We start from the raw sequence: 27,894 nt of genomic DNA on the forward strand, positions 1-27,894 counted from the left end.
GAGGGTTAAAGACATTTATATATAAAAAAGTCATATTTACAGACCATTGCCTAAGCATGAAACTCTGCAAATGACAGAAGTCACAATTTCTGTAACCTAAGTGTACAAAGTGCATGTCTTTCCCCTTTCTTCTCTCTGTAGCAGAAGATGGGGGGGAGGATCTCTTTTTCTTTATACCTTTCCACCCTCAAGACAGTGGGAAGTAAGGTCTGGGCAGACTGAAGGAGACAAAACCTGCTGATTACTGGGTTATCCACCAGGCAGACTCTAGGAATAGTCATTAAGAAAGTAAGGGCAGGAAAAGTGATTCTTGTTTAGTTGGTCAGTCTGCCCAATGGATTCCCCTTGGGAAAAGGAATCCAGGGCCAATGCCCCAGGGAGATGACCGGGAAGGAAAGTTATTCATCTATTCAATAAATTAACTCACAGACCTAATTCAACCACTTCAGGTATCCCAGACACATTTGAGTCAGTTTGTATTCGCAGTCCCGTTGCTTTGGGTTCAAACACGGGCTCTAAAACTGAATCTGATTATCCCAGTCAGAGTAGGAGACAACTCCTGTTAGTTGCATAAACTCACAAATAGCCTCACACTATCTGTGCCAGGCAGGGATGAAAGGTTTCGGACAGCAAATGAGAACTTTGCCAAGAGCAGCCCATTGCATGAGACTAGCTACTTGACCTAATCCCTCTTGAAAACGGCCAGAGAGAGGCTCTTCTGCAGTACTACCCTCCCTTGCCCTCTTAGGTGGGAAGACAACCAGAGGTGCTCTGCCAACACAGTGTTGAAATGACACATAACAGGACCAGGACAAGGAGTGTACGGTTAAGAGCAAGGAGAGCTACACAATTGTCCTGCTAGACTACAAAGCACCAGTGTGAATGCAAATGGCAAGGAGGAGCAGTGTACAGAGTGTGAGGTACAGGTATATGAGTATACTGTCAGGTGTAGCTCCCCTATTATTTGGGCCAGCAAGCTTCCGGGAGACTGCTTTACTCATACCAAGGCATGATCTTATTCTCTGAAGAATTCCTCCCTCTCTGATTCCCTCCTGCCCAGATGCCAACCCCCTCTGAAGCTGCCTGTTCCAGGCAACAGCACTATGGCTCACCTTGCAGCAGAGAGATTCTTCTGCAGGGCAAGTTTTAAGTGCCTTGCAAGTGTACAGTTTGTATCTCTTTGTTCCTGTGCTACAGTTCTCCTTCATTTCGCTTCCACCCCACATGAGTACCACCCTGATTTACTCAAAGTATTTACATTCCCATCAGTCTAGCCTAATGAAAGAAACGCTGAGTTTTTCCTGTTCTCTTGCAGGATGGGTACTCTATTTTTGACATTGTAGCAGCTTCCTTCTCAACTCCTACTATAATTTGGATTAATCACCGCACCTCACCGCCTAGTACTAGTGATGAGAAAGGATATTCACTATTTCTGAGATGCGCAGATGCTGCTCCCTACATCAATGCATCAAGTCACACACGCTGAGCCATTGTCAGAAAAGAAAGATACACCTAGGAGTGAGCAAGATAGAGTTGATAGGAGGCTCTTGCCCACTTAAATGTGGGCAGATTTTGGGCATGGCTGAGGAGAGACATATATGGCTCTTTGGAGACCAGAAAGCCAAATATTCCCAAGCACAAGCAATGCAGTGCCCTTTTGTGGCAGCTATTGGAATTACACATTTATATGAGACCCCAGATTTTCTGTCGCAGATGACAAGTTCCAGTCCCTCTGTGGCAGCAGTCCCTACTTCTCTGGTCACCTCTTCAGCACTCTCACTCTTCACTTGCAAGGTGCCTGTGGCTGGCTGTAGGAGAAAGCAAAAGACAGAATTTGCCTTGAGCTCCTCCTCATACTGAAAAGTTGGCAAAACATGCAACCAGCTCCTTCCCTCCTGGGATCTGGAGCATTTCAAGGCAGATGACTGGACCTGCTTGCTCCCCTCCTCTAGCCCGTACCCTCACCACATCTGCAAATCTGCCTGCAAACCCACTCTGTGGAAGGAGAAGCAGCCTCACTAGAGCAAACCCATCAACGACTGTGTTCTGATTGTTGTAGCAACAGGGTACTGCTCTCTGCTGGACAACTGAGTTAACAGCTTGTCAAACAAAAGCAAAACAACCAGAGGGCAGACCACTGCCAAATTACAGGGTTACGGAATTACAGTTAGGAGCCATCTCCCTCCACAAGCAAGTCCAGTTTGTTCATTAAAATGCAGGGAGCAAATCAGATTGAGCCTTGCTAGGTGCCAGAAGAAGGAAGTTTAGGCCAGATCACACTAGGGGCTACTCACAATCATAAACTCTTGCCAGGGATCTCTGGAGCGGGGAGGCCTGTCACTTTGGCTCGTTTGTACAGTTCTTCAGTGCACAGCTCTTCTCCTCCCTCGTGTTTGCGCTTTGGAGAAGCCTGGTCTGCTTGCGACAGCCTCATCACTGTAGAGGAAGAAGAGTCATTGTGACGGTCTCCCTTGCCTTTAGATCACCCTAGCCTAACCTGCCACGGAGCTGGGAGAAAGGAGAATGCAGTGCCCACACACACAGAGATGTTACCACAGCCTCCTTGAAAACTTTTGAAAAGATTTTGTTAAAAACAGAATACTTAAGTCCCCCAGAACAAACACAAAAGTATCCTCCTTTGATGGAGGACAGCTTAATTATACCTGATTAGCTCTACAGGGATCTATACCTCTCCCTTAAGTGGCTGCATATGATCCCATACACGGAATGAAAGATTCACTCTAATGAACTCCTTTTCTTCAGCCCTTTTAGAAATGACGGCTCACTGGAGACTTCTGAAGAAAGCCTAAAGGAAGGTGAATGTGATCTATGTTTTCCTAGCTACACACCCTCTTCTTATTAGAGGTGCCTGTAGCCTTTAAGTCAACGTGAAACTATCTCGGAAGCACACAAATAGCTCCAACTGACCTGTACTGGTGCTGCAGCCCTGCCCTGAAGCTGAGTCTGTGACTGGGCCGCTGAGATCTTCCACACATGAAGGGACTGATGCCAGCAAACCTAGAGAAAGGCAAGAGGATCAAAGTTTAAAAAAAAAAAACAACCCCAACACTTGAGGCGGGAGAAGCTTTTCACATGGAAACACCTTAGTGATCACCAACCAGCATGTCCATATCCCAGAGCAGGATGAGTTCAGAGCTGCGCTAACCCAGTGCTGGCCACAGACAGACACCGTGATCTAGTAGCATACTTATTTAGGATGCTCTGCCTATGTTTTTTCCAAAGTGACGAATGGATAATTGGTGGCATATGGATGGTGCCATGTCATCACCAGCTCTCAAAACTAATCAAAGCCCTCTCTTACTCTCCAAGAGCTCTGTGGAGCTCTCCCTGAAAACCGACTGAGCAGATTTGGCAGGGACTGCTTCCTCTTGGAAGGACTGGCCAGAGACACTAGTGCTATCTATTTTAAATCATCACCCCCTCCTCCTGCCATTCTATCTCCTATTAATGACACACCCTTTTGCAATTGTGGATACTTACAGAGCCCCCTGTAGCGCGACAGCTGCTGGTAGATCTGCTTCATGCGTTCAATGTTCAGTCGGCTGGTCTCTGCATGGTTCACCATGGGTTTGGGGTAGTCCACTCCAATGATGCACTTGGCTGCCTTCTGTACAGACTCTGGGGCATTCCATGGTTCGTAGATATATCGCGAGGGGAAACCCTTTAGTTTAGGCAGATATCTCCTGCAAAACAAGTAAAAAGATGCACAAACACCACTTAAAGTGCAGCACTGCAGCGTTCACAATGCACAGAAAGCGCCGTGCACCTGAATGACTCAGGCCCGTAGAACAAGCAAGAAAGAAGCTCCAGTCACATCACTCACTTAACATAATCACCACTGGGGTCTGTGCGACGTCCAAAGCCCACGGGGCAGTAACAGTGGAAGAACTGCTGGAAGAACGCACTGCACGAAAGCCACATCCAGCTGCCTGCATTTACACTGAAATCTGCATCCAGCAACAGTTCATCAAATACCTGCAGCAATTGGAGGAAAAGGCAGTGAGAGCTTCCCCAGGCAGGACATTGTGGCGGAAGGACCCAAGATGCTATTTCAAATGGCAGGCACTGAGCTGGGAGAGCAGCTCCTAGGAAACAGAGCAGCAGCAAAGAGGCAATCTGCTGGCTGAAGCCAGCTGGCTGGTCAATACATCTCACTTCCTGATGCTTTCACATCGAGAGACGCTGTCTGCTCACGCTGATAAAGTGCTGTCTTATCTCTCATGCAGCTACACACTAAATAACTACCTAGTGTTGCAGCAAGCCTTGGGTATTGATCTAACCTGGGAGGCGTAACAAGTGCAAAGCACCAACCCTGGGAAGCAGGCAGATGCTGCGCAGAAGAACAAGCACCAAAGCAAGAAGGAAGAACCCCTCTGAAGGTCCCAGAGCACACTGAGAGGCAGAGAGGTTTCAGCAGTAACTCGCTCACATCCATGCACAGGCACTGTGCTTTTAGCACCAACTTTCAGCTATGCTCTGCTTTGTGACAAGACACCCCTGCCTCCACTTTTTGCGTAGGGTAGTACGTACACTGGATAGGTTCAAGCTCTCTGTCCCTTCCAATGGCCCAAAAGGAGGGTCTTTTACCTCTTTCCTTGAGAGACTCTAGACTCAGATTTCACAGTCATGGAGCGTTCCCTGACCGGCATGGTGATGGATTATACAATGAGGAGAAAGGTCCGGTTATAAAGTGACATTGAACTTGCAAAGAAAACGGATGGACTGAGAGAACTTTAAAAAAAAAAGCCCCCAAAACTTCAGTTCATATTTACTGGTGGGTCCCACTAACGTTTAGTTACGATTACTGGAGACTCTCGATACTGTCAGAGCCTCACGACAGAAGGCAGAATGAAGTCAGGCTGTTGGCAGGCCAAGAGCCTGCTAAGCAAATCCTCTCTTCCAGGCAACTTGTACATGCGAAGCAAAAGCCATACCTGTGTGCCCATCCTTGCAGCGAGTGCCAGGGAGACTTTGTTTTCCTTATGGCCTCCTGCAAGCCTCTGGACATGCCAGACTCACCCTGACTCCTGACTCCCAGCTGATCCAGAGGTCGCCCCTGGTCAGGAAGCAGGCCACCGCATGCCTGGCCAGATGGTGGATCCAACCTTCCTGCCTCAGCTGGGTCATGATTGCATCGATCCAAGGGAAGCCTGTCTTGCCCTCTGCCCACTTGGCCAAAGCTTCAGGGTTCCTGTCCCAGGGGATCTGGATGCAGATGGGGTTCCCCTCCATGCGATCAAACTTTGGGTTGTTTGTGGCTGCTGTGTAGAAAAACTCCCGCCACAGAAGCTGTCCGTACAGAGAGAGGGGGGGTGTGCTGTTCCGCTTCACCTGTGGAGAAGGGAACAAGGGTATTCACAAGCAGGGGAGGACTGGCTTCACTAAGCTGAACTGTACGCCACCCATGTGTTTATACACAATTCCCAAGTCAGTTACTGACAAGCCCCACAAAGGAGCTCCATTCCAGATCATCGTTTACCAGAAACCCCACATGGTAAAGTTAGAGTGCTGCTTTTAGCTCACTCAGTATACTGACAAGAGACTTGAACGACCCACAACTAACAGGAAAAAAGCTCTACACAGCTCATGACACACAAGTCCATGCTGAAGAACAGGGTTTCAGCAGATTTAAGGTCTGCTTGACTATATACAGGAGAATCACCTCTGCTCACCCAAGAGCCTCTTCTGCAGTAGTAACAAGCTTAGCCCAACAGCCAAAGGCAACGGTAACTTTTGCAGCTGTTCTGGCACACTGTCTGGAAACCAGCATCGTGCTATGCTCAAAACTAGCCCACTTTCCAGAGGAACCTTTTGTCTTACCTTCTTATACAGCTCCCAGAGACGATAGTAAAACAAACGGCAGGACAAGCAGCCAAAACGCAGGTAGGGACTGAGTCCTGTAGGGCTGGCCAGCAATGAATTGGCGTTCATCCTTGGTCTTTCGTAATTTGCAACCCATGCCTAGACATATTCAGGAGAAATGAGCCAAAAAACCTCCCAACTTTGAGGGACACTACTAAGGACAGACCTCTGTGCAGGTGGCGAAGCTACTCAGGTCTGTCAGCACAGTCTTCTATTCACTTCCAACCACCATTGGAGCAATCCCAACCCTCACACTTCATTCAAGAAATGCAAAACCTTTACTCCAGGATTTAAATCACTTAGTCATTTTGGACAAGAAAAGGACTAAATTTGCTTTGCATGCAGGAGCTAATAACCCCAAGAACTACGAGGGACATAGGCTAACGTCACTGTTTATGTCCAGGTATGTCTTATCTCATTTCAGACACTGAACAAGAAAATTTGGAGATATTCAGACCTTTTTGTGGAGCGTTATGTTGACAGTTTATTCCCCCTTCAGCACAAGAATTTATGCTTTGATCCTTACATCTGCCACCAGGCCATCCAGCATTAAAAGGATACAAACGGTTTAAAATTGAGTCATGTCTCTGCAGCTGGGTCACCTTGCATTACTTTGAAATTATTTGCCTTGTGCACTGTAATAAAGAACACATGCCCCCTAGAAGAAATTTGGGTGTTTCAGTAAGGGGCTAAAGGAATGCCAGCCAGTGAGACAACATATTAACAGGCCGATGTACAAGGGGAAGGCATTCTTTTACAAGCATATACTCACACTAATACCTCAGATAAAGACAAAGGAGATGGTGTGCAGTGTGTAGGCAGGGACTGAGCAACTTAAAGGGGAGTTTTCAAGTTTGCACTCCTCTAAAGGAAATGGGAGGGGTAAAACCAAAAGAATCCTAGGTACTTCAAAACAGCAGCATAATTAATACACTGCTCTACTACTTTGGGTTTGAGGAAGCCCAGGAGCTCCCTGCTCCACGCACAACCCAAGATCACAGGAGTACAATAGCAAGCACGCCTGCCAGAGATGAATGCTGTGACCATCGCTAGGAAGAGCAGGGAAACAGGGCAATGGCCAATGCTCAACATTTTTCGTTTGGTGGCACAGCCTGCAGGAATCGCTTGGTGGCACAGCCTGCAGGAATCGCCACTTAAATAACAGGGATTACCTTTCTTTCCAAGTGTTTATCCAGCCGTGCCAAAGCTTCCGTCTCACCTCCTTGCCAAACTGCAGGGGCAAGACCATCCGTAGGAAAGCCTGAGGGAAAAAACTTTGTAAGATTTGAAACCACACCTCGACAAAGGGTATAGATGGGATTAAGCATTAATAACAGCAAGACACTACGTACTGCAGTTGCCTAACGTGACTTACTTGCTGCTCTAGTCCTTCTACAGCAGGCAAATCATGGAACATGGGGAGAGCCTCATGACTCTGCACTACAAGGGCCTCTCCCTGCAATGCTTCAGGCAGCTGTCTGGGGACTTTTCCCATTGCTCATAACCCAGCACTCTCTCTTTTGTGTCAACACTATCCATAGGGCTCCGCTCCAAAGGCCAGAGCAGCTGGCAAAGGAACATCTGCTCCACTGCTCTGCCTTATAAAATACCTTGCCATGGACACTGGCAGCTCACTAGATAGCCTGGCTGCTCCTGGTGGGGCTCCTATTCTGCTGAAAGCTAGTGCTGGGGAAGGCACTGAATTAGTGATGAAGAACTGATGCAAAATGGGAAGTAAAAAGGCAGTTACCCTACACTGCTCTAGGCTGAGAGAGGAGCCTCCCCTGGCAGCAAGCAGAGCAGTGTAAGGTTGCAGGCAGTCTTGTATTAGGCCAGACAATAAAGGAAGCAGATCTACCCAGGGCTGCAACCCTTAGGATACTCCTGTTGTGAAGTCCCCCACTTTTACATGACTGCTGAAGCTGCACCTTAAGGTACAAGGTGATACTCCTATAAAGCTGGTACGGAGCCTCCAGTCACGCACACGCAGACAGTATTCTGCATTAATCCTTTCTTCCCTTGCATTTAGATTCACTTCCCTGATGTAGGCATTGCATTCCTCATGCCTCAGCTCTCTAGTTACCCTCCTTCTCCAAGAAAAATACAGGACCACAAGGCATAGCAAGATGAGCGAAAGAAACTTCTGTAATATCTTGTGTCTTGCTAAGCTCCCAAATTGGTGAATGAAATGATCTGAGCCTGGTACACAGTTAGTTTACCTCTTCAGGTCTGTTACACAATGTGTTGGAGATGGCAGTAGGAGGAAAGCAGCTGGCGAGGACATGAGACACTGATACAGTGGTTACATGCTCAGTATAGCAGAGAACATAAGGACAGACGCAAAATGTTTCAGAGCAATGCTAAAGTGGATGCTGTGTGTCGACAGTAGTGCAAGGGACAGCGATCTGTTTCCACGAGGTCCAGCACTCACTGAAAACATCAGGCTGCTTCTATGGCTAGAGGCAACCCAGGTCAGATGAGAACACTGGAGTTGTCCTGGGCACATGCCAGCCATCAGAAACAGTTTCACTATATCCCATTTCAGCTGGCAGTTAAACCTTGCCTTTACCCTCGACACATACCCAGCTCTTCCAGGGATGGGACCCCATACACATCGTCGTGGTTCTCCTGGATGTCCACTTTACACGTCTCCATCTGCTGGCTCATTACTGTGCTCACCGGCTTCTTTGGGAGTTCCATGCGGCTAATGATGGCCTGGAAGCGCTTGTAGGTGAGGGGTGGCTTGTGGCCATTCAGCTCAATTATTCTGGAGACAAAATAAGCAAGGTGAAACAATACAGCCTCGCTACCACAGAAGACACAAGGAAATGACAGCCAAACTGCATCCCACTATCTTTGCTCACAATAGCCTTTCACTTTGGATACAGAAATCCTTATAGACCTAACTTCCACTTGCTGCATCCCTCAAAGGGATATTAAAAACCAACAAGCAAAACCCCCAAATACACCAGAAAACAAAACTCCACACACAAATTCACCTCCATGGGAAAAAAAAAAACCAAACCAGCTCCAGCTGAATCAGGCTTAGCATCACATCTCTCTCCCAGAGCCCCTCATCAGACCCCTGTATGAAACAGCAATCTGATTACTGCCTTTCTGTCTCCCCAAGATGGCAAACCCCAGACCTGCATCTGTTCCCCTGACACCTTGCAATATCCTAACCTGATTCTGGCCTTACTTCCTCCCCATCTGACAGAAAAAGTCCCAGCCTGTTAGTGACCCCTCCTCCACCCATCCCAGATGAGACAAATCCCAGTTTGCGTCATTTCTCTCTCCCCTGATTAGAGAAATCACTGTCCTCCCCCACACCATAAGGTCACGAGCAGCCCTGTCTCACGCTATTCACCTGTGTCAGCTCAGGCTACAGAAAAGAGAGTCACAGTTCCCCATTCGTCTACTTCACTAAGCATCCACAGCCTGCTAGGACCATGCAGTCTTATTTTTCCCAGGACAGAAAGCTTTGAGAAGTCCCCTGGGCAGGGAAAGCTTCCCCAGGGTGAAAGATGCCTTTTTTTAACCCCCTCTCCAGCAGGGAGAGGAAGGAGTTAACAGCAAAGCAGACAGCACAGGGATCGCCAGCATTACATAAAGTTGAGGCAGCCAACCCCACAGCTCACACAGGAGCTGCAGCAGAGCAGCCTTCCCCACCCGTTACAGTCAACAGCTTATGCAAGGGGCCGGGCTTAAAGCCGAGCGTTTCGGCAGACGCCATGTGCCTTCCCTTCCCCCCGAAGCCGCACGTGTAGCGAGGAGGAGCGACATGCCGGCCCCAGGGCCTTCCCCAGCCCTGAGCCCTTCCTCACGTGTGCTCCGCGGTGACCCAGCTTCCCGCGCTGCTGAGCGGCGGCAACGTGGGAAGCCGGGCCCGCGCCGCGCCTCCCGCTGCGGCCGCCTCCACCTAGGCCAGGCGCGGAGCTGGAGCCCGGGCCTCCTACACGCTGCCAGCCGAGGGAAGGGGAGCCCTGAGAACAGGCGGCACAGTTGCAAAGATAAAAAATGAAGCCTCCTGCAGTTTCCTCCCGGTTTTGTGCTTATAAGTCGTAAACAGTGGGCGAAAAAGACACTAATGAACGGAACAGAGGACGGAGGGCAATCAGGATGTGCAGAGAGTGCAAAACACTGTACGTTTTTAGTGTGAGGCTATAAACATCATCACAGCATGGGCACACTGCTCTCTGCCACCCCTTCAAGCAGGTGTATTGAGGGGAGCCTTACGGACAACATACTCTGTCCTGTACCTTCATACCAGAGAGCATCTCCTCTGCTCCTCCTCACACACTTTTCAGCCAGCTGTCTCTGCATACCACCCCAGAGATAGTAAGAGATTATCAACTCTGATGGATACTACCCACCACAATCTTCTCTGTGGCTTGCTCTGAGCACTGGGGCCCCCAAACAAGACCCTGAGTTCACAGAGATCCCCAGAAAATCAGCTCTGTGGCTGGAAGAGAAGCGAGGCATTTCCAGTGACAGCACTGGCGAGGCTCCCTTGTTTCCAGAGCAGTTCAGAGCTCGGAAGTGAAAACGTGACAAAGCAGCACCGTGTTTGCCCTAAGGTGCCTCCGATGGGGGCGGGGAAGCTACTTCTTGAACAATGCCTCTTTTTTCAGTCCTCTTCCACAGTTTCGCCCAGGCTGCAGCTCAGTCTGAGATCCATGCTATTATATACCATGTCCCACATCCACAGCTAAAGCTTTTGGGAACAGACAGCTACTTGGAGCAAATCGCTGTGACTTGCAGGTGTCTGTATTTGACATCCTCAAGAATGTGAATATGAGTGAAGTTACCTAGTACAGCTCCTAAATTCCTAAACAGACAGTTACTGGATCTGGGACACAAGTCTTTAAGAGATAGCACTAGGACAAGTTGCACATTTCACAGCACCTGACACTGGCGTTATGCAACAAAATTTGAACCTTTCACAATGTTGCCATGAAAAGAAGTATCAAATATTTGGTATTGTACAATATTGGATATTATATGATACCTACTGGGTACTGCAGGTATTGTTCAGCTTTCTGTACAAAGATTTGTACAGGAAGCCCCCCCAAAAGCAGGAGTCCTTTCCTTCCTCCTACTGTCCTTCTAACCCAGGCAGTACAATCTCACAGGACTTTCGCCAATGACAGAAAAAGAGAGGACCCTCCTCAGGATTTAATACTCCCCCATTTCATCTGTCCCCCCCAACACAACTCACAGACTACACGTGGCAGTTATTTTTCTAGTTTGCTTGAAATGGAACAGAGAAGAGCAGAATCACTGTATTCGTCATACAAAACCTAACCTTTCTGGTGTTAGCGAGCGCACACAAAAACGGCTGTGCTACAAGACTAGCAATATACTGCCAAGCACTATCTGACAGTAGTACCTTGATGCCAGAAGTTATGAGGGTCTTTTTTACTGTCAGTCACACTTTACCTTAAGAAAGCAGGCAACCAAAACCCGACCAAACATAATTCTGGCACCGCTAGGATTATAAGGTATCCTACAGTCAGTCACCTGTGACAGCAGTGTCTGCAGACTTCAAATGCACACCCTCACAGGTGTCAGCTTCTGACATCTCCACAGCAGTGCCCCAGCAGGATGGCTACCGGGCTAGGGAAAGCTGCTCACCTCAAAAACCTGGCACCTCAGCTTGCTTGCAAATGACAGGGCCCGGTTCTGGCAAAGGACTGAGCGTGCTCCCCACTGCTTCCTCGCGTGAGGAAGAGCTGGCTGCCAGCATTCAGCAAGCAGGCTGCTCAACAACTCACCCCGCTACCAATTCACACAGACTATTTAGTTAGCCTCACCAGCTTATGCAATTGCTCTGATTTAAATCCTCGCTCCAGAAGTCATGTATGGCTATGTGTACATAAGACAAGGGGTATTTCTATAGATTCAAAGAGGAGATGGAGAGATAACCAACAGATATGCCACACAACAGAAACTGGACAAAGGACAAACAATTCAACTTCTGCAGTCACACACATGAGCAGATGAAAGATGGAAAAGTGACTTACTTGATGAAAAAGTGACTTACTTGATGACAGGCTAAGTGTCGGCACAATGGGAAAACACCGGACACCAGAGCACCATGCAAGACAGACGAGGATAACAAGATATGGCAGGCAGAAGTTTGACTTAACCTTCTTACATGGAAATAAATCACTTTTTTGGTGTAATGTAATTATGAACTGCAGAACCACCAAGGTATGCACACTTCCCCAGCGCTTGGTTCCTTTAAGTTAGTACATGCTCCTATTAAAATGCATTTAACTATCATTTCAGCCTTAGACTAGCATATTTGAGGAAAAGCTGCTCCTAATGCATGCTACAAACATACAAGCTCACAGTATTCTTTTCTGACCTAAACCACTCCCCCTGAATAACCCAGGCCTGCCCAGGATTATGGAAACCACAGTGCTGACCGTCAGCAAGCAGACTACAGAGGATTTAGATCCTAAGGAGGAGAAAACAGGCGGATCCAGAGAAGGGACAAAACAACCTGTCAGCTGGAAGTTGTCAGACAGAATAATTGTCAAGTAAAGGCTTTGAGTAGTCTAAGCTGATACCCAAGAGATTATCTTTTCTGACTTCTACAATCCGAACATCACTAATCTTGACTAGGAATTCCTAGATTTTCTTAGGAGTATTTTCCAGCACTGATGCTGATTTTCTATAGCCCTCTCCTTGTTGTGGAGGAGAGGAGGGGAAAGATGCTCTGATAATCACACAGCTATTGCTGGCAATGCCAACAAGGAGCATATTGTAATCTTCCTACTGGGTAAAACTAGTCAAATTCACAAGCTAACTGAACCGGCTCTTTGTAAACGTTTAAAAGGAGGTGGTGGTGGTGGTACCAGGAATACACTGCAGGGAACAAGAGAAGGACTGCTGGAATCATTTATGTAGAAGTGAAAGATTAGCCTAAATTGTTTAAAACCAGGCCTGACAATCTCATCAGAAACTTGATTAAAGAAAGACGAGAAACAGGACACTACCACCAGGTTACTAATTATGCAGGCAAAACAGTAGGCTGAGCAGAGGGACAAGACATACCATGAGTTAAAAGACTGGTTAACACGACTGGAAAGCAATATACTCTGAGAGAGGCTTCCAGGAGAAATACAATATTAAAACTGTATTACCACCTGCTGAGAAATCTCAGAGATGCCAAGAACCAGGAAATGTCAGAGTAACTGGAGACTTCAACTGCCTCCACACAGACTGGGTAGCTGTCACACCCTGCTGCTTGCCAAAAACCAATTTTCTAGTTGCCATAAATGACTGCTACATGGAACAAATAATCACGAACCCACAAGGAATGGCAATTCATGATTTAGTCTTAGGCAGTGCTAAGGGATAGCTGAAAACATTAGTTATCACTTGCCTGCTCTAACCGTGACTTTGGCATGCATCAATTTAACATCCTTCCAGGTGCAACAATACCATGATAGCTTTTATTTCAAGAAGAGAACTGCATAAAAGTAAGGAAGCATGCTAAGCAAAAAGAACAAGCTGAGATGTAAAACACCAACAGGCAACACTGAGATGATCTGAAGATGGCGTTGGGGAAAAATTCAACAAATGCACACAACCCATCAAAAGAGATTTCAGAAAGATCACATAAGTCAAAAGAATTAAAGAATAGCATCATCAAAAATAATTGAAGGGAAAATCCTTCAGAAAAATGAAGGTCAAATAAAGATAGAAAAAACCCAAACTGGTAGGTTAAATTAAAAGCCACAAAAGCAGCCTCCTTGCACCTCCCTACCCAAATGACAGTTTGAGAAACCTTTTTAAAAAAAGCATAATTAGTGTAAAAAAAAATTAAAAATCCCTTTACAGACACTGCAGGATATTTATAGGGCCAAGAGGTGATCAAGTAATAAAAAAAGCAGAGACTGTAACACCACAGCAAAAAACCATGCATTTTTTTTTGCACATGTATTCACTATGGAGGTATTCGGGGAGGTTGCCACTCTGAATCCCTTTAAGGAAATATATCAGAGGACGTCACAGACTTGGAGGTCAGGAAGAAATGCCACAAAATAAAGCTATGCTTGAACAGCAACAGCATTCCAGGACCAGCAAGGATACACCCAGGAGTTGTAAAGGACATCAAGAAATACCCAAACTAATAGCTGCTGCAGGTAACACTTGCCTTAAAACTGTACAAATACTATAAAGAAAATAAAAAAGGCAAATATGACTGCAGATTTAAAAAGCATTTCAAGGGCATCAGAGGGATGACAGAATAGAGTCTGATATGTGCATTAGGCAGATGGGTAGAAAATACTAATGGAATCCGTGAATGCATGGGCATATGCAATATGCTGGAGGGTTAATTTGGCCTTGGTTAAGGGAAGTTGTGCCTCAAAATCTGTTAGTGACATTGGAGCTTGGGGCAAGGGAGATTCAGTTGATGTACTCTACCTGGATTTTTCAGAAGCCATCCAACTAGATCATTCACTGAAAATTTTTAAAAGAAACCAAGATAAATTGAGATAAAGGAAGAGGTCCCTGCAGGCAGAAAATTCTTTGAGATACCGTACAGAGTAGGAATCCATTTTTCCAACAGAGGGAGAAATCCTACACAGAGCTGAGCTAAGGCTTGTGCTGTGCAACATTATTCATAAAATACCTGGGAAGGGACAAAAAAAAGAGCATGATGATAAAGTTTACTGACGCAAGAAGCTATCTGGGATAGCTAAAAATGAAAGGCAATTAAAAAATTTCCCCATACAGCACATGACCAGCTGACAAAAAATATCAGATGAAATGCAACGTTGGTCATATTGTTTCTCCATATCCATGGCAATGCAATCTTAATCTTAAACTTACTTAGATAGTAACAGCCTCTCAAATAGCTATGACCATTCTGGAAGGAAGCCCCAAGACATCAGATCAGTGTTTAGCGGCACTCAGAAAAAGCAAAAAGAATGCTAGCAACTATTAGAAGACAGGAAACATTATAGCACTATACACATCCACGTCAGTCCTACATTTTGAACATTAGCTAGTTTTCCCCACTGCTGTCCATCTCTAGAAACACCCAGAAGTATAAAGAAAGGTGACAAAACTTAGAAGATATATGGAACAGATTCCACCTGAAAACTTAAGTAAACTAGGACTCTCCACCTTGGAAAAGACAAAGATGACATGAGGAAGGATGTGAGGGGCATTGACATTGAAGGGGTGAGGATATAATAAGCATTGATGGTCTCTGCTAATGCAAAAATTAGAAAGCACTGTCTGCTTATGAGACAGGTTCAAGAAGAATCCCCCTCACTCCAAAGACAAACATTTCCATACAGCATGTACTAAACTGTAAAGCTTCTTCCCATAGGAAATTATGGATGCTAAAGATTTACAGGAGGAAACCTACATTCATTATTACTAGCACAAGTCATACATTCCATTGGGGGTTGGAACTAGATGATCTTTAAGGTCCGTTCCAACCCAAACCATTCTATGACTCTATTAAAAAAAAAAAAAAAGGCAAAAAAAAAGCAAGCCACCTGTAAGAATAGTATTGAAACATGATTGAAGTCAAGCATACCTTAGAGTCTTAGCTGAAAGACTGTCTCCACTGTTTAAGGAGATCATATATATATATATGGAGATTACATATATAAGTATATAAAACTCAACATAAAGGCAAGGCTCCCCCACAGCAAATACACAACAAAGACAAGACATTCAGGTTTTAGAATAAGGTAAGTTTGCCCCAATCTACCTTGTTTTACTTCTTCCAGCTGTCCTGGCACATCCATCAGTTAAAAGCCCTGCCTTCATAACCTGTTTGAGACAACAGCTCAACTGTCTTTATTACAATGAAGCAAAAAAAGCAGTCCACACAGTGAGGACATGCTCAAGGAGAGCAATCAATAGGACACAGATGAGCAACTTAAATGACTGTCGAGCACAAAGTTTAATAAGCTTGAGGCAACACCTTTCTGTACATTCACGTCACTGTCAGCACTTTGACGTGCTCTAATCAAAAGTGTGAGTGCGCAGAGTAATCCTGTTGACACCTTCTAGGCTCACACAGGATCACAGCGATCAACATATAGCAATCAACGTAACAGAGGAGACTGAAGCCTTCCCAGACATGACAATCCCAGCCTAGCCCAGGCAGCACCTCTGCCCTTGCTCTCCCCGTACCTGTCCAGGTCATAGAGGGTGTGGGAGTTCTCTATCACCACCTCCACACCAGCCTCCTTGGCCAGTTTGATGATAGCTGCGTCTCTCTCCTTACCAAATGGCTCTGAGTCGTATTCAAAGGTGAGACGAGTGACTCCCCATTCCTGCAAGAAAAACAATACACACAGCTGTCAAACAGAAGACTCTTTCTAACCAGCACAATTATGAATGAGGATGTCAGAATTCCTGGCCAATGTTAAGTCCTGGAAACTTAGAGTATTCCTGTGAGAAACAGCAGTCTGGAGTCATGATAACCAAAGAATCAACAATTTCATCAGCTCTAGCAAACACTGCATCTACTATGCAAATTCCTAAATGTTAGGTTTAAAACATGCAAGAGAAGGTTTCAGTTCTTATCTACTAATGTTCTTAGGTTACAGCTCAGTCCCCAAGCCTAACAACACCTTTTGTTGCACGTGCTGTCCAAAAGTAACCCTACCATCCTGTTCCAGCATTTGCAGAGAAAACATTTCAGAGAACTCTTTCAATATAAGTTCCATTCAAAACCCCCATATTTTTATGTGGAGACTATCATTAAGTAAAAACAATGCACTCTAATTTTTTTTTTTCCAATGTCTCTTTAAAGCCATCGCATAATAGAGGACCAATGTCAAACCCAAACAGCAAAAAACAGGGTAGTGAGAAATGCAGGACAAAGGATGGCAACTGAGTGAATGTTTCTGGTCAGCACACTAGAGTATGATACTGCAGTTCAGATTTAAATTAAAGTTCTGCCTTTGGGGAGTTATTTTACCCTAGTCAAGCCGAGCACCCATTCTGTATCTTCACACCTTTAATAGATCCCTCACAGATTACATGGAACAGGCCTTATGAAATAGCATTCAGCCTCTTCCAGGCTTTTCTAGAGCACAGTTTGCTCTCAAAGACTATGGCCTAGTTTTCCTCAGAAAATGAATCCTATGAGAAGAGGTTTAATGGTTTCCACAGCGACCCTCCCGAGACATCCATCAAGCAGAGCAGCAGCCTGCAGATTTGTTTAGCAAACACTTTAGTCAAACACAGCCAGAAATCTATAGAGACACTTAAAAACCGCCTCACACAACTAAGATGTGAACCACATTCTCCAAGTGAGACAGTCTAAGTCGCCTCTGTCTATACAGGACAGGGTTTTTTCCACTTTGGAACCAGAAACAAAGGACAAAGAACACATGTGATTAGTTCACTAAAAAACATTAAAAAATAATGCCAAAGATGGGGAAGGGAATTTAGAAGCAGAAAACAACTGTACAAGCCCCGTTCTCTTCTAAACTTTCAGATTAAATCCTAAAATCAGTATTAGGAAGGACAGAGAATTCAAACAGATATATACCATTGAATATACATCTCAGAGAAGTCCTCCACTCCTTTTTCAAAATAAGAACATGACAGCATCCATAACTCAGAGTAAGGGTCAAACAGACAAGTGCCAGGACCTGCCCTGCTCCTATGTGATTTAACAGCTTCCTTTTAAACTTTTCTTTTTAAGACAGACTGTATCAGCTGAAAGGCTTGGAAAAGATGACTTTGGTCTTGAAGAAACATACATTACTGCCTTGAAAGAAAGAAAAAAACCCCCAACAAACCAACAACAAAACATTTAAGGCTAACAGAGATTTTAAGTAAGACTACAAAACTTAAAATTCAGGTATTTCCTACAGTTTTGAGAAGCCCACCACTCTATGTGCTACAGTAGCACACAGGAAGCAGAGCACAACCAACCAGAAAACAGTAAACTGTATGACAATAAATTGCTGCCAACATACAAAAGAAAAGTCGTGACTGACTTGTCTCTTAGTATCTAGCCTATAGCAAAGCAAAACTGTAGGGGAAAAGAACCCCACACCAAAGGGATTGTGAGCAAGCTTCAGTGGACAAAGAGGTAAAGTTACTTCCTCTGAACAAACATCTGTAAGACAAAAAACCTCTGCAAAGGTTAACGCAAAGCTAACAAGTACACTTCTCCTCACGATATCCATGCATAATAGTGCCTTTCCAGTGACTGTTATCGACAAGATAGCTCAGCTACTGGCAGCAAGAGCAGAAATTATATTAGGTCTAAGTGTTGCATTACTACATGTGACATAACTCTCCTCTCCACAGCAGCTGACAGCAAAGCATGAGTTGCTGCTAATTCAGTGTTCAGTGCAGCAGCTCTGGAGAGGCCTGAATTCCCATGAAAGCCATATATTTACCAAATAATAGCATAAACCGCCCCCTCGCATTCGTTTGAGCTCTGTTACAGCAGATCTAAGATATTCATCAATTCACCTGCCCAGGCAAAACAGACTGCAGCAAAAAAGCAAAAATCTGGCTGATTCCACAACCATCTCTCCAAACCCCAAACTCTGCCAAATACTTTTTGTTTGTTGACCAAAGCAAGTGTTTTTCTCCAACCAAGTTTTAATTATCTTGTGAATAACTTGAACTAAAGTGAGGAGAGGATGGACTACTACTAGCCACAACTTATTTGCAGATCAAAAGATAAAAATAACCCAGACTCTGAAAAGGCCAAAAGCAGCACATAGTTTGTCATGTGTTAACATGCAGAAGCCAAAATAAATATCAGTGCCCCTTCTGACCTGCGTAGTCTGATTCCCCTCCCCAGTACTGCTCTCCTCCAGAAAATACACATCAGAACCACTTACAGCAGGAGGATATAGATTCAAGTTTACCTCTCCTTCTCAGTAGCTGGTCTATAGCAGGCTTTGGGGACACTACTTCTATCATATGTAAGGTACAGTTCACATGACAAACCCAACTCATAAGACTATTGTGAACTATGTTTTTTTCCTTTAGCTTTGCCACTCAAGCAAAGACACCGCCAAAAAGCTTCAAAGGCAACAGGAAATACAATCTTAGAGCAGGACAGAGAAGAATGATACTGCTTGAGGAACCTTGATATTCAAGGAGATGCTCTTGCCAGCCCTGTCTCTCCCACAGCCACAGCACTGACATATCACTTTAGAAATATATTCCACTAATCCATTATCAGCCACCAAGGTCACTGCATATTTCACCACCGTAAATGGTACATCAGCAGGAAGCTTGGACCCAAGCTGTATTCTGCTGCTGAGCTGACTGAGATGCAGCCTTGAACAGAAGAAAAGGAAGGTCAGCTAACAGAAAAGCTTCTGAATTTTGAAATTTTAAGACAAAGCCCTATTTGCAATTCACATACAGATCAATATGCTTTTTCAGTTGTCTGTAAAGGTGTATGGACATAGCAGTCTGCCCGAGTAAAAGCTGCAGGAAGAAAATGGCCAGTAGGGAAGAAGCTTTCAGCACAGAGGAGTCAGTGTGTTACAGCGCAACCCTATGAGACCCAACTCACAGAAACAAAGGCAAAGACCACCATCCAAAAAGAGAAGCTCAAGCATCCTGGTACTACATTACACCCTACTACTAAATTTCTTTGCAAGTTTGAGTTCAAGAGCATATCTGGCTTCCAAGCTGGCCCTTATGGATAAAGTTAGTTAAAGAGAAGAGTTATAGTGAAGAATTAGTTATAGTTTAAGAGAAGCTGAGGGGATCTCCAACAACTAGCAAGTCATTAGTGAGTGAAAACAAGGATAGCACTGGGATATCAGTTTTTCTTCACTATGTTCCAGAAAATTACTTTGTTCTCTTACTTTAAAGAGCCTTGGGAAGACATCTGTTGGCTGCCCTCGCACAACAAACAATCGAGAGTTGAGTTTCCTTAAACTGTTGTCCAGATCTTCCAAGGACTGGAGCAGAAATCTGCAGAGAAGAAACAACAGCAGTTAGTGTTAGTCCAGTTATGGCTAAAAGACAACAAGGAGAATTTGCATGGAACTCCAGCAAACCTGCATCACAAAATCAAACTGAAAGTTAGGAGAAGAAACAAAACCCAAGAATTCATATTGATCTCTGGTCTGTCTACCAACTGCTCCAGCCAGCTCCCAGCCAGTCATATGCCTGTTCTGCTTGTCCAGATGCAAGAGGTTTCCAGGATTTTCTTCTTCCTGCAACCCCCTTCCCATGTTCTGTCTCAGAGCTGGCAGCACCCCCCCCCGCCAGCTACTCTCTCCACATTACGACGTGGAGAAAAGCATAAACCATGTAATTCCCAACAGTATAGTCTTTCATGGGTTCTGGGGCAAGAGGGGTTTTGCATATGAAGTAGACAGATGTCGATACACTACTCCAAGGAAAGTAATGAATTATTACAAGAACTGTGCAAGTTTTACAGTTTTGGCTACAGACAGGCAATGTCACAGCAGAGAAATTTGCACTCCTAGCTCATCAGGAGCAACAGACTGAGCAGCAAGACCTCCCAAGGCAACAATTATCTATAGCTGGAATAGTTGCAAATGGAACTGCAATTTATCTTCCACCACGAAGACGAGAGCATGCCAAGATGTTAATCTATTCCTTCATACCCCAAAACTGTAAAAAAGCACTTAAGTGCTCTTTGCATTTAATGGTGTGACTTACTGATCCCCCACTATGCTATAAAACATGAAATGAATCACCTTTGCTTTCACAGCCGCAAGTCACCTCATCTACAATGTAACTTGACTTTGTTTTGCCTAACTCTGCAAAAGACACCGGCTTTAAAAGTTTAATCTCTGCGACAGCACATGGCACTGCTGGCAAACTCGCAACCCTTTGTAAGCGAGCCTGCCTGCCTCTACCTCTCCCTCATTCCCCTACATGCCCACTCTGCAGCGTGACCTAAAAGACATGAGTATCTGCATCAGCTCCCTTAAGGCCACACACAGCTAATAGGAAAGCTAAGCTACAATTGCTCTGCAAACTGGGTACTTCCTCCCTCCTCAACTGCACTGCCCATAATGCTAACTGGAAGCTTTGAGATAGATCAAGCTTCCTCTGCACTTCCTGAGGGAGAAAGGGACTCGGGGTTCATGGAAAGAAGGGCACAGTATCACAGTACAGAAGACCCAAAAGCAGATCTGGGCAGCCAAAAGAAACCACTCCCCTATCCCTAGCCCACTTCCCATCTATTAAATAGAAATATCAATTTTCCAATGTGTTCTAAAAATTAAACAAGAGTTAGTCCTATATGGCTTACACATGCTGTGCAGTTAAATAATAAGGGATTTTCAATCTGATACATTTCTGGGAGCTAGGTAAACACAAACATTTGCTTTTGGAACACAGAACTCTAAATAAAAGCAACTGCATAAAAAAAAAGCAAAACAAAGACAAGTATCCCAATGGGAACCAATGAAACTCCAGTAAATAAAAGTAATTTGCTAATACATTTTTGCCTGATAGCGAGTGGTGCTAATTTCTGACATCTGCAGTAGGTAAACACCTCCAAGAAAACATGATTTTTTAAAACTTCACCTGCTGATATATTTCATGACTACAACATAAAATCACTACCTGCTTCCCTCCCTCCGCAATGTTGGTGGAAATAAACAAGGATTAAATGGATCAGGAATTAATCTTTTGGGGGCACTGCTTCGGTTCTTCCAAATGAGGACAGTTAGCAACAACAGCAGCACGTGAAAGGCATTTATCTGCTGTTGTCTGTAGCAAGTCTGGTCTATGGCAAGATCACTTCAGGCTCCCAGGATATTAAGCAGTAACAAAATCCACAATTTTCTGTAATTTGAACATCCACGTTGTGGTCATTTCTGCACATTTACAACGTGCAAGCCATCCTCCGTGGTGGGTTCTAGAAATGCTTAGACATTGTCCACACTATCCCATTCCTCTAAGATGAAGCTAAGGTGCACAGCAGAGGCAATCAGTTACAACTACAGTTTCCCTAAGGCACAGCCACGTGACATTTTAAAGAGCACCTAAAAGGATTTTTAGCCAGGTGGCTGTCCTGTCCAGAATCCCCTTGATAGGGTACTGCAGGGGGAGATTTGCTTTGTTTGCATGCAGGGGAGTCTTGCAGAGGAGAATCCCTACCTGGGTTTGGTTTCCAAATGTTTAGGCAGCCAAGACCTGACACAACAGCATTATGTAATGTTACTGGGTACAGGTACATAAGGTCTTGCTCTCTGCCCAGACATGACTCACTCTCTATACATTTTCCCATTTGCAGATAGAGCCCAAACAGCTTCATCTCCACCCTCCTAGCAGCAGCCAAAGCATATTCCCCTAAAAATTTGGGGGGTGGGGGTGGGAAAAAGGCAGGCGTGCGCACATGCCTACGCGCACTCGGCAGCCGAAGGGCAGGGGAAGGCGTGGTGCGGACACGCAGCTCAGGGTTCTCTATGCGTTTGCCTCTGAATTCAGGAAAAAAGCGTTTCCTAAAGCGAAACCTCCATCGGTTGCTGCTCTCGTACATTGGCCCAGCTTGTAAGGAGAAAGTCTAATGACATTACATAAAGTTGAAGGCACCCTCCCACACAATCAGGCAATACCGCTGCGAAAACCGTGGCGAGGCCAATCGCGGAAGGCAACCTCTCTCCAGCACGGAGAGGACCGGAGGGAGCAATACGGGCACCGGGCCGGACAAGGCAGCGTGTGCTGCTCCCGCTGCTGTGGCGGCCTGACCGGCACGGCCCAGCCTCGACACCTAAAGCCCTCCAGCTACCGCGGAAACCCTCCCCACCTCCGGTCCCGCCGCGTCCCGAAGTCTGCCCGGTTCCCGTTAGGCCCACCCGCGGCCTGAGAGCCCGGCGCCTCCACTTACCGCCAGCGGTTGATCCCCACAGCAGAGGAAGCAGCGAACCAAGGGTCCAGGATATAGATGCAACGAAGAGAAGTGGCGTCTCGCAGCGCTTCCTGCAAAGCCGGGTTGTCGTGCAGACGCAGCCCGCGGCGGAACCAATGCACCGAGCGGCAAAGAGCCGGAGCCGGGCCCGGGGCGGCCGCCGCCATCGCCGCCGCCAACTGCTACCGCTGCCCCCGCGCGCCGCCCGGTATGGTCCCGCCCCGCCGCGCTGATTGGCTGTCGCCGCGGGCGCGGCGACAGCCAATCAGCGCGGCGGGACCATACCGGGCGGCGCGCGGGGGGCGGAGCTCTAAAGACGCTCTGCCGCCCCCTAGCGGCCCCGCCCCCGGAGTTAGGTGCGGGGGGGGGGTGTCGCCGGTCCCTCCCCACGCCCCCCCCATCCATGGCGATACACGCTGCAAGCGCCGCTCCCACCCCTCATCAGACCCAGAGAGCGACCCCCGACTTTATTCAGCAGGTTTAGGCCGTTACAAGTCAGTACATGCAACATTAAAAATATCAGTTCCCCTAAAAAAAAAAAAATATATATATACTCAAGGACCCCAAATGGCACCCTGCACCAAAAAGAAGGTACCTGTGGTCATGAAACCTGGAGCAGGAGCCCCCCAAAATTAGATAGGAACATATGCTGGGCAGAAATGAAGCATCCTTCTGTAGGAGTGGGCAGACACCACACACGGGGCATGGTACATCACACATGATCCACAGGGCAAGGTAGGAAACAGTCACATCAACTGCCCAGCATCCCTCTTCAAATAAACTCTTTAAATATCAAGGGGCTAGGGGTTTAGAAAGCTGGTGCGACATCACAGCTGACTATAGGATGTTGCTGTTGACACCTGGGATCAGAAGTCACAGCTGTAGAGCAAACTCAGGTGGCACTTGCATGAGACCAGGTGGAGGGGCAGAGATTTCTACAGAACTAAGTGTTCAGCAGCAAGTTTCAAAAGTAAAGGGATTGACACAGCTGAGCAAAACTAGGATTTTTGGGGGGGTGAAGGATTCACTGAGCTGGCCATGGTAGGGGGGAGGGGTTGTGTTTAAAAGGAATAAGCCAAAAGACAAACTGCAAATGCCAGAGGAGATCCAAAAGGTAAAGAGGACAAGTGTTGTGAACCCCATGAACTGGGATCTCCACCCTTCAGGAGCAAGTGCTTCAGAGTAACTTTTCCTCTCCCGCCTGTTGCTGAAAGAGGCAGAGGCCAAGCTCACTCCTCCCCAAGAAAGGCCACTTGAGAAAGCATGCTTCCCCTCATGGGGGGAATGAGGGAAGTTGCAGAGGAATGAGACATTTCATTCCCAATTCTTAGCATGATTTTCTGAACTAAGAAACGAGGTGGAGAGAAATACAGAAGACCTCAGCAGGATGTGATACTGACTCTTTGGAAAGGAGATTTGGAGGCACTGCTGCTGCTCAGGCTTGTACAGAAACAGAAGGGAGAGAATTTCACCGTCCCTTGCATTGAATGGGGCAACAGGAAGAACAGCTGTTGCCAATCCTTTTACAGCAGAACACTTTCCTGGAGTCTATCCCCAACATCCTGGCTACCTGCCTCTTCCCTAAGCAGAGGTTCAAGATTTTTAACTTCAGACTGCATTCATTTAGTTAATTCTAGATCCCTAACTACACAAAGCTCCCATCCCGGTCTTTGTCCACTATGAGCCCACCCTCCCAGAGATGCAAATTGCCCAGATCAGGTCAATAGCAACATCCATTTTAAAAAAACAATCACAAAAAACCTTGATTGCTTTCTACAACACATGCTCTCCCCAACTCCAATACAGGATCCCATGGATAAAACATGATCCAGTCAGGTCTTTGGCTCTGGTTCCTCACACAGTTCCCCATACACTTTGCAGGTCAATTTTTTTCCTGCTCCCTGCTGCTCTTCTCCCCAGGAGGAAAAGAGCACCAAAGGTTAACCCCCCCAGGCACAGAAACAGAGGTGCAGGAGCTGCCTACACACCAGTCTCGTTTCTTTCGCTGTTTTTGACATTAGGATCCTCTTGTACCTTTCTCATTTCCAGCCCTTTCACCCATGTGTAGGCAAAGGAACCCCCCAGAACCATCAAGTTACTCGTCCACCACAAGAAGCTCTTTGTCTCCTCAAAGTAGATAACAGCCAGCACCGTTTGAGCACAGGCCTTGGCTGTCCCAGACACGTTGTGGGTGAGCGGGCTAGTGAACTTAATCTGAAGTCCAGCCACATACCCAATGGCAAAGCCAAACACTCCCCCCAGGGTCATCATGCCCCAAAAACTGGGGCTCCCCAGCTTGTCGAACTGGTAGAGGGTGCGGAACTCGCCCATCAGTATCATGAGGGGGAAGAACAGGACGCAAGCATTGACGTTGTTGTAGAAAGTCAGGCGCCAGATGCTACCATCCACCACAGGCAGCACCTTCTTGGTGTAGATGGCATTGAGCGAGACACACAGACTTGCTAAGATCCCAAAGAATATACCTGTCCATGACAGAGTGCCTTCTGCTCCTTCCTGGTCAACACCCAGCCAGAAACCACCTGCAACCAAACAAATCAGACATTATCTGAACAACTGCTGAAGGACTCAAAACATACAGTCAGCAATTCATCATCTACCTTATACTGAACAACCACAACCACAAGTGGAGACAGGCTTAAGGGCTTCCCCTTTCTATTAAGTAACCCACAAAGCATCATGGCTAGTGTCCTGGGAAGATTTATTTTGGGAGTGCAAGTAGTTTACTGTGGTATCATTCAGTCTCAGAGGAGTGATTCCCAAACTGAGCAGGCAGCATGAGTTTAGAAACTATTATTCCAAAAAGCCATGAAGTTAAAGCTACTCTTTGTATATAGGTCATTTTCAGAAGGAGATCATATGATTTTTTTTTTTTAATTGAAAAGGCAGCCAACTGACACACAGGTAGTAATAAATATTCCTCAATGTTTAAAAAAACCAAAAGGCCTCACAGGCTTTGCTGCACTATTAACAGGAAGGGAAAGATAGGTCAGAAAAGAAGATGGAAAGATAGTGAACACATGGATGTAATATTAAGAAGCTTGATAAAAAAATAATCACAAGGCAGAAACTGAGTGCAGTATATTCAACATGTTGAACTTCTTTGATGGGCAATGCAAAGGCAGCCAAAACCATCTCCAGAACAGGAGCTACAGGCTTTGCATCTCCAGGGCAGAGGGGAAGATCTCTCCCCATCCAGCTCATAAGCAAAACAAAATGGTAGATGAGCTACTGAAGGAGCACTGCACTGCCTCTCCATTAGCTGCTTCATGTTGGAGGCTATCTGGGAAGTTGCCTGCAGAGCAGCTAACGTGCTTTAAATTAAGCCCAAATACAAATGGGTTCAACACACAGGCAAGAAGGGCTTTATTGTCAGGCTACAGAGGATGCCCAGCTACACTGCTACAGGCATAGAGGCAATACTCCCATAACAAAAGAAGATGGTGCCAGGGGAACAGAGTCTTAGAGAAACCCTGTAAGGCTGGCAGATCCCACAGTCCTGGGCAATATCTGAACACAAGACTAGCTGAAGGCAATTGTTTGCATCACTTGGGTGGAAAAAACAGTAATTCTGTTCCTGTTCACCTCTTCTATAGAGAGGAGATTCTCTTGTCTCACTTTCATCCAAATCCATCTACTTGTCTAAGCACCGAAGTGAACACATGTCCACCTGGAACCAGACTGAAGTCAACATTTCACCACCCTTGGCATCTAAATGGCCCTCCAGTGGGAGGTAGGTAGCTTCTGGCATTACCGATGCCTTTGGAATGAGAGACTTGTAAGCAATTCCCATTAAGCCAGTCAATGCCCTGCCCTATGTCCTAACCACACAGCCAGACCTTCTGGTGGTGTTTTACACTTGGCTTCATCAGCTAACCCTTCATCACATCCATTCAGCCTGTCTGAATTGGCTGGTTCCATTGTATGGTCCCAATGGTGCTGACATAAATACTTATTGTTACCAAAGTTAATAATCAACAAGCATGTGAGAAGAGGGAGAAAGGCACCTGCTGTTTTATGGCCTTTATGGGGGAAAAAAAAAAAAAGGTAAGGCAAGTTAAACTTCATTAGAGAGCAGGTAGATTTTAGTGCTCAAAGGAAAAAGACAGCCATGGTCAAGTAAGAGCAATTTGCTTTCTTCACAAGTTACCTACATGTTCCAGACAGGCAAAGTGGGTTGCCCAAGGCAGAGCAAGGCACAAGCCCCGAGTTACCTCACCAGGGAGCCACCATGCATGTAAGGGTGGCTTCCTGAGGGGAAGACACCCCATCTCCAGCTCTCTGAGTTTATAGGGCTGGCTGTGGGGTGGGTGCAGCCCTCTCCCTCTCCCCCTCACCTATGATGACTCCACAGGCCAGGAGGGCGTAGAGGGAGGTGGTCTGCTTGAGGAGCAGGTAGGAGAGCAGCACATTGAAGACGGTGGTGAGGGAACGCCCCACATTGTAGAAGGCCACACCGACATACTTGAGGCAGAGGTTGTTGGAGGTGACCATGCCAATGAAGACGATGGAGAGGGGCAGGACGCTGCGGGACACCTTGAGGTCAAGGCGGAGGGTGGGCAGGCTGGAGCAGGGGGGCCCACAGGCCATCCCCAGGCTGAGGCCCAGGCAGAGGGCGGCTGTCAGGGCACACTGGAAGAAGGTGACAAAGAGGGGGGCATCGAGGCGCAGCGAGGGGCTGTCCAGCAGGTACTTGTTGAGGAAGACCATGGCGATGGAAGTGAACCAGTAGAGGCAGACCACCACGGCGATGCGCAGGGCCCGTAGCAGGAAGGGCGCCCGCCGGCCGCCGCTGCCCTCCGCCGCCAGCAGCGGGTCGGCGGTCCCGCCGCCCAGCGCCATCCGCAGGATCCCCGTCCGCGTCAGCTGCGCCCTGGTCATGGCGGGCGCGGGCTGTCAGCCGACGGCCCTCAGCCCCCGCCCGGTCCCTCTCCTCCTTCCCCCACCGGCCCCGCTCGACCGCTCACCCGCCGCCGCCGGCCCCGCGCTTCCCGGAGCGCTGTGGCCCCGCCCGCCGCCCTTTATTCACGCCCCGCGGGCGCCGCTCGGCGCCTCCCCGGCCGGCGGGCCGCGCCGCCATGTCGGGGGAGGGCCCGGCCCCGCTGCCCCGCCCCGGGCCGGGCGGC

The 27,894-nt window shown here is 46.8% G+C and overlaps 2 protein-coding genes across 3 annotated transcripts; both read right to left on the minus strand.

Annotated features, from left to right (window-relative positions):
- CRY2 (cryptochrome circadian regulator 2) lies at positions 1-27,164 on the minus strand. 2 transcript variants are annotated; one of them, XM_054827067.1, is made up of 13 exons: positions 27,106-27,164; positions 25,234-25,290; positions 19,722-19,830; positions 16,054-16,196; positions 8,466-8,650; positions 7,056-7,144; positions 5,842-5,982; positions 5,041-5,352; positions 3,845-3,996; positions 3,502-3,704; positions 2,929-3,018; positions 2,295-2,436; positions 1-1,808 (listed from the first exon to the last, which is right to left on the minus strand). In XM_054827067.1, the coding sequence occupies exons 2-12, from the start codon at positions 25,239-25,241 to the stop codon at positions 2,297-2,299; spliced, it is 1,572 nt and encodes a 523-aa protein (XP_054683042.1). In that variant the 5' UTR covers positions 25,242-25,290; positions 27,106-27,164; the 3' UTR covers positions 1-1,808; positions 2,295-2,296. The 2 variants fall into 2 exon arrangements, with proteins under 2 accessions (XP_054683042.1, XP_054683041.1); XM_054827066.1 differs by lacking the exons at positions 25,234-25,290; positions 27,106-27,164 and adding an exon at positions 22,730-22,963.
- SLC35C1 (solute carrier family 35 member C1) lies at positions 23,231-27,750 on the minus strand. Its single transcript, XM_054827069.1, has 2 exons — positions 27,106-27,750; positions 23,231-25,290 (listed from the first exon to the last, which is right to left on the minus strand). Exons 1-2 carry the CDS (start codon positions 27,647-27,649, stop codon positions 24,731-24,733), a joined length of 1,104 nt encoding a protein of 367 aa, XP_054683044.1. The 5' UTR covers positions 27,650-27,750; the 3' UTR covers positions 23,231-24,730.
- Positions 27,751-27,894: the final 144 nt, after the last annotated feature.

Source organism: Grus americana, chromosome 5 (assembly GCF_028858705.1).
Source record: "Grus americana isolate bGruAme1 chromosome 5, bGruAme1.mat, whole genome shotgun sequence".
NCBI classification, from domain to species: Eukaryota; Metazoa; Chordata; class Aves; order Gruiformes; family Gruidae; genus Grus; species Grus americana.